Source organism: Trachurus japonicus, chromosome 10 (genome assembly GCF_045865225.1).
Source record: "Trachurus japonicus isolate A0001 chromosome 10, Traja_1.0".
Lineage (NCBI taxonomy): Eukaryota > Metazoa > Chordata > Actinopteri > Carangiformes > Carangidae > Trachurus > Trachurus japonicus.
Window position 1 is genome coordinate 16819294 of NC_140916.1, and position 8919 is coordinate 16828212.

At 38.7% G+C, this 8919-nt stretch overlaps 2 protein-coding genes across 2 annotated transcripts in view; both read right to left on the reverse strand.

The window, feature by feature from the left end:
- The window catches only part of LOC146979671 (phospholipase A and acyltransferase 4-like), an 84550-nt gene extending 83454 nt beyond the window's left edge, over positions 1–1096 (reverse strand). Inside the window, exon 1 of the mRNA XM_085789645.1 lies at positions 1054–1096. Coding sequence (XP_085645771.1) covers positions 1054–1056 — 3 coding nt within the window. The 5' untranslated portion in view covers positions 1057–1096. The remainder of the gene's footprint in view (positions 1–1053) is intronic.
- A 3807-nt stretch (positions 1097–4903) lies between these two features.
- Positions 4904–8393, reverse strand: LOC146979674 (phospholipase A and acyltransferase 3-like). Its single transcript, XM_085789650.1, has 5 exons — positions 8289–8393; positions 7380–7444; positions 7109–7217; positions 6665–6933; positions 4904–5656 (listed from the first exon to the last, which is right to left on the reverse strand). Exons 2-5 carry the CDS (start codon positions 7392–7394, stop codon positions 5534–5536), a joined length of 516 nt encoding a protein of 171 aa, XP_085645776.1. The 5' UTR covers positions 7395–7444; positions 8289–8393; the 3' UTR covers positions 4904–5533.
- Between the last annotated feature and the right edge of the window lie 526 nt (positions 8394–8919).

Genomic DNA, 8919 nt, shown 5'->3' on the forward strand with positions numbered 1-8919 from the left:
AAAAAGAATTTCATTTTTCAGTTAATGATGATGGAAAATGATGAAGGAACTCAGGAAAACAGTTTCCTTATTGCAAACGCTGCTTTCATGGCACCTGCTCCAATGACGGCTCCCACTGCCGCCCCGATTGGTCCTAATACTAATCCAGCTGTTCCTACCACCGCTGAATATATTATTGTTGCACCATTTTCCACCTTTAACAGGAAATCACAAACACACACACACACAAAATGAAACTTAACAAATCTGAGCTATGGGTAATTTTGTCAAAGTCATGATATTTTTCCAAGTCTAACTAAACATATTTTTTCTTAAAACAGGTCATTGCCTCCTAATTCTCAGACAGATTCCTGATTGTGGTCCACCTACCTGAGAAGAGTAACTTTTGCCGTATCGTAGCCACTTGACAAAGTGCTCACAATTCCAGCGAGCGAGATTGTACTCCATATTCTTACCCACCATGGAAAGAGCCTGATTCACAATTTCTTGGGCTGGACGAGGTGTGTATTCTTTGTCCAGTTTGTTATTTACTTCCCACTTGTGACCTTGCACCACATCACTGAGTTTCTGTTTCTTCACTTTGCCTTTGCCTTTCTGTGATTTTGTTTGTGAGCTGGAGGAGCCAAAGGAGATACCGGAGCTGCTGGAGTCTAAGGATATAAGAGAGATACTAAATAAGTTCAACTAAATGTAAATTTATTGTGAGTGAGCAGCAGTCCAGGCAAACATGATGAAGAAATGACTCACCGAGGTTCACCATGTGAACAACATATCCATCTCCAACATACACGGCCCAGTGCTCATACACTCCATGGGAGATTGCAATCAAGTCACCAGGTGAAGGCTTGATGGGAGAGACCATAATTAACTAAGAAATCAGTTTATTTGACAAATAATCTTAATTCTGCTTCTAAATGAAATTAAATGTAACAATTTATATTTTGCTGCTGAATGATAAGAAATCCTTCTTCCTCATGTTTTTCTATAATTTTTCTGGTTTCAGCTTCATAAAAGGTTGTGAAGCCTTGCCAAGGAACAGGGAACCCGACTCACCATAGTTTGAGTTGTTGTCTGTGATCTCAGATGTTTGGTCTGATTTGACCGAATCAATCCCTGAAGGAACAAATCATGATACAAAAAAAGCAAAGCAAAAGTGATACTGATTGTAATTAACACGGTAATATTCAGCTTTTCTGTAAGACTAACACAAAGGTGAGAGGAGATCTGAAGTTCAACAAATATCTTCAAAACATCACTTTTAAAATAAACAAGCTCCTATTACTTATTATTATAATGTCTTTACTCACACCTTCTCTGCAGGTTTTAATACGAGGATGTTCCCGTTGACTCGTTGTGCTGCAGCTGTTTGATGAAGCTGTGCAGGTGTGAAACTATTTATATATGAAGTGGGAGTAACCATGTTCAAAGTTCTTCAAGAGTTAATGTTTGACAGTAAAGCCAACTGTGCAGAAGTACTGATTTTTATGTGTATATTCTATATAATGAGACATCTATCTATCTATCTATCTATCTATCTATCTATCTATCTATCTATCTATCTATCTATCTATCTATCTATCTATCTATCTATCTATCTATCTATCTATCTATCTATCAACAGTGAAACAGCAGCTTCATCTGAGCCCATCAGAGAAACAGAATAAAGATGATGAACGCTCTGTGACTACTCTCATCCAGTTGTTTGTCATTAGACGCTGGTCCAAAAACAAACAAAACTGGTTCTGTGAAAAATAAAAAACAGTGTTGTTCGTTCTGTTTTATCTTTAAAGTAACTATGAAATTTCCATGGTTTGTACATTTTCCATACAAACAGTTCATGAATAAATCCTGCCACAACCATATTCTCTATATCCAGCAAAATGCAAACTTGGGCGTGTTGAGATAAAGGTCAATGACAACACACTTGTACTTTGGCAGGTAGATACGACCACGACTTACAGTAAATTGGATGTTGAAATCTGAAAGGAAAGTGAAAGTTGAGTTCATTCAGTATGAGTGTGGTTTTGTTTATGAGGCCATAAGTTTCCTTTCACTTTCTGTTTAAATGTAATTATTGTTCACACATGTAAGAAATCTCTAAACCTCCATGTACAAAACACCGCGGCTGGAAACAGTGTTGATGAAAACAGTGGGTCAAGATTTCTGCAGAAGTTTTCTGTCTTTATGTGATAAAAGTGCCCTGAATACTATTTCCTCTGAGCTCACTAACTGTCTGTGAGATTTACAAAGAATTGAAGACCAAAATCAACACACAAAATCTTTATTGTGCATTTTCAACACCCTGAAATAAAAAAACAAAAAACACATATCAACCTTGAAACAGAAAGCAAAACGGAGCAACACCCATTTAATCCCAAATTTTTCCCAGGCATGAAAATATCTAAACCATTAGCCATTTGCAACCCTTTGAAATAATCAATCATTATTTTTTTAAATTTTTAATGGAAAAATAGGTGAAAAGGTGTGTTTTATAGTCGGTCACAATTGTGACCGGTGGGATAATATGTATACTAATTTTACATATCCATCATCAAATTGCTTATATTCCAGCCCAATTTTAACTGGGCTGTACTACAGAACTTTTTTTTTACTGTTACCAGTGCCAGCATACATAACAGATGCTTGTGTGCTTTATCACATGTTAGTGTGACTATTTTACATATCAAAAACATGTGGAACAACTAAAAGCAAAAACAAAAAGACGCCTATCAACATTGCCATTGTCACTTTTGTGAAAAATTTAAGACATGCATATTGTTACTTTGTTATTGGATTTACATTTTAGTGCAATATTGCTTTAGTGCACTTTTCATTTTACCATTGTAAATGTACATTTTTAGTGCAATATTGACTTATTGACCTACAGTAGGGGTCACTCAGAATAGAGGTAACCTGCATAACCTCAGTCTTACTTTTGTTCAGGTTCAAATGTAATTTCAAAAGACATAAAACCAATATGACTACAAAATGCACATTTTAACAAATTTGATGCAAGCTTTTAAAATATTTTTTTAAGAAAATTCATGAATTGCTCATCTTGCCAACCCTTATTTGTCACCGACCCATGTATGAGACTTCCTTCGTACAACATCTCTGTAGAAGAGGTGGCTGCTTATGAGTGCATTGAGGGACCATGTAAAGGTGGGCCCACCACTTCTTGGACCTGACTGAGATATGACACTTTATGAAGTTTGTTTTTAATGTTTAGATTTTATTTTTGACCACCTGCAACTTGGTCCTTGGCTCATCTGTCTGGACCCTCTGGTAGGCATGGGCAAATTCTTCCACAAAGGGTTGTGTGGCTGTAGGTATTAGTTCCAGCCAATCAAGAGCATACAGTTTGACCAAGTGCACACAGTTTGACCAATCAGCTGTCTGAAGACTGAGATCAGTTGTTGAAATGAATCAAGTCTGGTGTGCTGCTTGGTTGGAACAGAAACCTGCAGCCACACGGCCCTTTGTGGGAAAGTTTGCCCATGGCTGCTCTGGTGGGTACAGGTGGGTAGAGGGATTTGCCTCTGCACCAACAGTGGGTGGAAGTGGGGTGGTGAGAGGGAAGTTATCATTCCTAATCTTTTTGCCTAACTTTCATTCAACAGCCTGGCTGGCAATTGACCTGTCTCGCCCTTATAGTCCATATCACAGTCACTGGGGACAACATCTATTTCACTTTGAGAGATAGGTTAACTGAAATGCTTTAGGGTCTGTAAGGTCCAACATGTACTGTGTTTGATTCAAATTTAAATAATAATAATAAAAAAAGAAATTTTTTAAAAAGTTGAAAGTTAGCTACTTACACTGTGTTATCCCACCGGTCACTATTGTTGCCGTCAAGAATTTTACTCATGCTGTGACCACACTAGACACCTTAAAGATGATGTGTCCCAAAAATCTTTCTCTTATCTTTATGTCAACCTTCTTTACTGACCTTCTTTGTTGAGGCTTTGATGCAGCCATCTTCCTCGGATGGTGCAACCAGGAAGTAATCAGCTCTGATCAAGTGACAATTTACACTAAACATATGAAACTGCACATATGTGATCAGGAGGGTTTCTTGCTTCAGTATTTTTTGGAAATATGTTGATACTCCATTTACTAAAATTTTTAGGGCCTTTCAACTGGAAATATTTTTTACGGTCACTTTTGTGACCGATGGGATTAAATGGATAGTTATGCCAACATATCACTTTTAAAACCTGGTAATGTCAACAAGATGATCACCATGTTTCTTATTTCTGTTCTTCTGTAAAATCAGGATCTTTGTTATCTATTTGGTTTGTTACATGTATATTATGCATATACTTGATTATGTCTAAAGGACTCAAAGCTTGGAGGCATTTAAATAACAAAATCAACATACAAATCTTTATAGTGCATTTCCAACATCCGGAAATAAAAAATATATAGACCTTGAAATAGAAAGCAAAACAGAGCAAAAATCTTTAACATTAATTTCTGTTACATGTACATGCATATTGATTACATGTGTCAAAGTTTGGAGGCTTTGATAAAAGAAAGCACAATGACATCTAGTGGTTTACAGCAATTATAGCAGCCATTAAGGAGGACAGTACATTCACTTTCTGTGAAATCTTTCTATGTGTTACTGTAAAAGCAAAAACTAGCGCAATGAGACAAAAGATAAATAGTTCATGTATTTACTTTCAGTAAAAAGCCTCAGCACATGGTTGGAACCGGTGGCTTTAAGTAGCCTAAATGAAACTAATTTCAGAACCTGTCTTAAAAACGACCATCAATAATATTGTGTTGGTAATGCTAGTGCACTTAAATGTTACATGTGGGGGTTTGTTTTTATAGTTGTTGCAGTGGTAGTTTTTAAATGAGTGCGTGATGCTTTGGAAATGACGCAATAACATCAAGATTCACAGAAATTATTTAGTTTTTATTCAAATCATTTGAAAACAGTTAGACACCAAAGCACGAAGAAGTGGTGTCAAGTGAGATTATGGCTTTCCTGTGAGACGCTGTAACAGTTCCTTTACTTCACATGGGCTGTTAATTGTTCTCTTTACGTAGCTTATTACTGTAAATGCTGACTGACACTGTCGCCGTTTAGATTCAAAAAGCAAAAACTATTTCATCATGAGCACCCATTTCTGTGCAAAACATTTTATGATGAAAACAATTGTAAGTACAAAAGACCCCCCCACCCCACCCCACCTCCACCCCACCCCACCAACACCTTCATGACTCTTATATCCTTTATAAATCAAGAAAATCAAGTCAGTTATCCTTGAGATGGCCTCTTAAAACTTCTTTAACAATTTCCATTGTGGCATGGTGATTAGTGGGAATGGTTTGCTGTGCTTATGCCGTCTGTAGAAATTTTTAAAAGTCTGGAAAAATTGTGCCTTGCATTGTTTCTCAAACTAAAAGGGAATGAGTAACAGATGGAGGTTTAATATGTTTGGTCAGTTAGTTATCTGTGACACGTTAGGCCTTGCTGGTGATGTGTTAGTCAAACTGGTCATCAGGTGACTCAGGACTTGGATCACTGTGTGTTCTTGTCTTCTTTCTTGCTGCCTCCAAACAGAGCGCCGGCCAGAGCGAAGACGCCCAGACCCACCATCGTTGCCAGGCCTGCGACCATCACTACTTCTCCTGCCTTACGCACCTACAGGGAGAAACACACGGGGATGGATGGTTTTCTTCACAATCACAACTCCATCACCACAGCTGGTTTAGGCTAATTTTAGTTCAACTTTTGTAGAGATATTGTGCTCTCAGGTTAGTTTTCTGTGTGTAAATCAGTTCCACATTGGCCGCTAGGTTTTGATCTAGTCTTGTTCAGACAGCCTCTTGTACTTTGGGCTGATGAACATGGGTAACGTCTAAACTCTGAGATGACTTTTAGGACCAATTCAGATTTAGTCGTCGGATCTCCATTTTGTGGCGCTTGCATGTCTCACATCATAAGATGCTTCTTGTGAAAACAAATTCAAATATCTAGTATTTTTGTTTGTCTGTCAAAAAATATCTCTAACCTATGTGGCGCCATGTGGAGCAGTGGGTTGAGCAGGCGCCCCATATGCAGAGGCAGAGAAAAATAGAAGTACGGAAATGTACTCAAAAGGGTACAAACCCTTGTCGCTCCAGGCGTACCTTTTTTAGAGACAATTTTGTACCCATTGGTGCCGGTACATTTTTGTACCTTTTCAAATTGTACCAGTTTGAGTACTACATTTGTGCACCTAGCATGACAAAAATGTACCTTTATATAATAAAACAAAAATGTACCCATAAAAGGGTACAATAGTGTACTGTATACAGTCCTCGCTGCAGTCGGCCCCAGTTCAAATCCCCCATCTCTGCCTTCCATTTCCTGTCTCTCTTAACTGTACTATCAAAAAAGGCCCGAAAATACTTTAAAAATAGTTTTACTGTTTGTACACAAATGAAGATAATTCCAGTGTTCACCTTTCCTTCCACTGTTGATAAAAATCAAGCTGTCGTGCTTTTCACAGATAAGACTACAAATGTCTGCCTCAGAGGATAAAGTAGTGAAGAGTTTGGGCTGTTTTGTTTGTTTGTCTTTTTGCTTTTCTCCCAATGTCGCTGCATTTCTGTACAGGAGACCCCCCCCCTCCCCAACTCCTTCTGGAGCTGAAAAATGTCGACCTACCTGCCGGGACTCGGCCTTCCCGTACCGCAGCTCGTTGGCAAAGTGCTCACAGTTCCCCCTGAAGACACAGTACGGCAGCTCCCTGCCCACCAGCTTACGGGCCTCTGCCACAATGACAGGAACTGGAAGAGGTTCGTATTTCTTATCCAGGTCGTTGTTTATTTCCCACTTGTCAGTTCCCACCACGTCCCACAGTTCCTCTCTCTTCACCACAGCCTTCTCTGTCAGGACGGACATCATGCTGTTGGCGCCGGCACCTGGGACCTCAGCTATAAATAGAAAGGAATGACAGACAAAGATAAACATCACTTGTACAGGTTGTACAGGTGACATTTGACACAACATTGTGTTGTTCCAGATATGGGACTGTTTTAGTTACTATGTGTCACTGCTGTTGTGTTGTGTTGTGATGTGTTGTGTTGTGTTGTGTTGCGCATGACTCACAGGGTGGTGCCAAGTGAACGACAAAGCCATCGCCGATGTAAACCGCCCAGTGCTGGTAGCTGCCACGAAAGATTTCTATTAAGTCCCCAGGCTCTGGTTTCACATCATACTGGGATTAGAAGACAAGACAAGACAAGACAAAAAAAAGTTAGACTTTGTAATAAACTGTAGTACATTTGACCTACGCTTGAATTAAACCAAAATGAATCACATGCTATGAAAAAAAAGAAAGAGAAAGAAAAATATTTTGATAAGGCAATAATTTCCTCACCAGAGTCGGGGCCATATCAGTGTCTCTTTCTTCTGCAAACTTTTAACTGGTTTGAGTTTGAGCACCTGCAAGAAATCAAATATTGACAGACAGCATAACATACAATGATATAGCTACAATTTAAATATCATCATTACATTGGTGATTATTAGGCATTTGTGTGTAGCATGGTTGCTCATTTCTTTGTTAACCCACAGTGCAGCATTTTACAGATGTTATTGAAACTGAAATTATAGCCTATTATGAAAGCAAAACCTTCATCTGAAAAGGAAAGATTGGCACTGAAACATATTCAGATATCTTAAGCTTGAAAGAAAGAAAGAAAGAAAGAAAGAAAGAAAGAAAGAAAGAAAGAAAGAAAGAATAGAATAATAATACTTTCTCTACCATACGTTTTTTGTTGTTGTTGTTGTTTGAACTCTGGTGGGATTTTCAGTGCCAGACTGCTCTGTTTTCCATTGTCTCTGTTTTCTTTCAGTGTTTTTTAGTCACTGGACTGGACCAACGTTATGTAAATAGACTGGACAAAATAACAGAAACAGCCTCTGAAACGGTATTAATCAGCACTTTTCAACAAGAGCAAAGAACAGTAGGACCTTTTACTTTCACCGTGCGCGCAATTTCCACCTTGATCGGATGCGATGCTGTAAAAACAGGTTGGCCTCAATCGCCTAGAAAATGTGAATTTGCGCTCGGATCAATGCGATAAATTAACAATTTCAAAGTTTCAATAAACAAACGGATGAAAACGAGTGACGACACGGCGAAGCGGCCGCGTTAAGCTAGTTGCGTAGCTGTTTACATCATCCATAGATCACATTTCACCACATAAAAACAAACACCGTGGCTCGAGGAGCGGATACATCCCAGTGTGAACCCACATAATCCCACTGATTATTATTATCTTACCGATAACGATCGATCCACGGGGCTGTTTTGATGTCGGGGTCGTCACCAACGTCAAATGTCAGCTGTGAGTGATCAGCTGATCGTCGCTCTCTGCAGCCGCTGCCTGGAGCCTGTGGACCTTCACAATAAAAGCATCTAGTTCAAAGCTACTACTATGATCTATTATTAGCTGGTCCGATAATTATCAAACCCCTTCACGATGAATACGTGAATGCATTCAATTCAAATCAGATTTTTTATTTCAGGCTCCTTTGTGTCCGCATGCAAATAGCCTACATAAAATGCAAAATAGGGGACAATAGGGTTGCAACAAGTCTTTTTTCTCCAATCAGAAACGTGACACTGCACATGCACAGTTAGACCAAGGCGGTTTATGAGCACTATAAATAGAGTATCTTTGGTTAGACCTCTTCCCACCAAGAATAGAGAAGACATATTCAGCATCTAATCAAAACTGTTTTGTTGACTATTAAATGATATGGTTAGCATGTGTCAATGTCATTGTGTAGCTAGCACATGAGGTTTTGTCATGGCTGATATGGGTGGGGACAGTTGCAACAACTTCTTGCAAATGTCCCCATCAAAACAGACCACACAACAGTTTTAGTTTTTGAATTTCAATAATTTATTT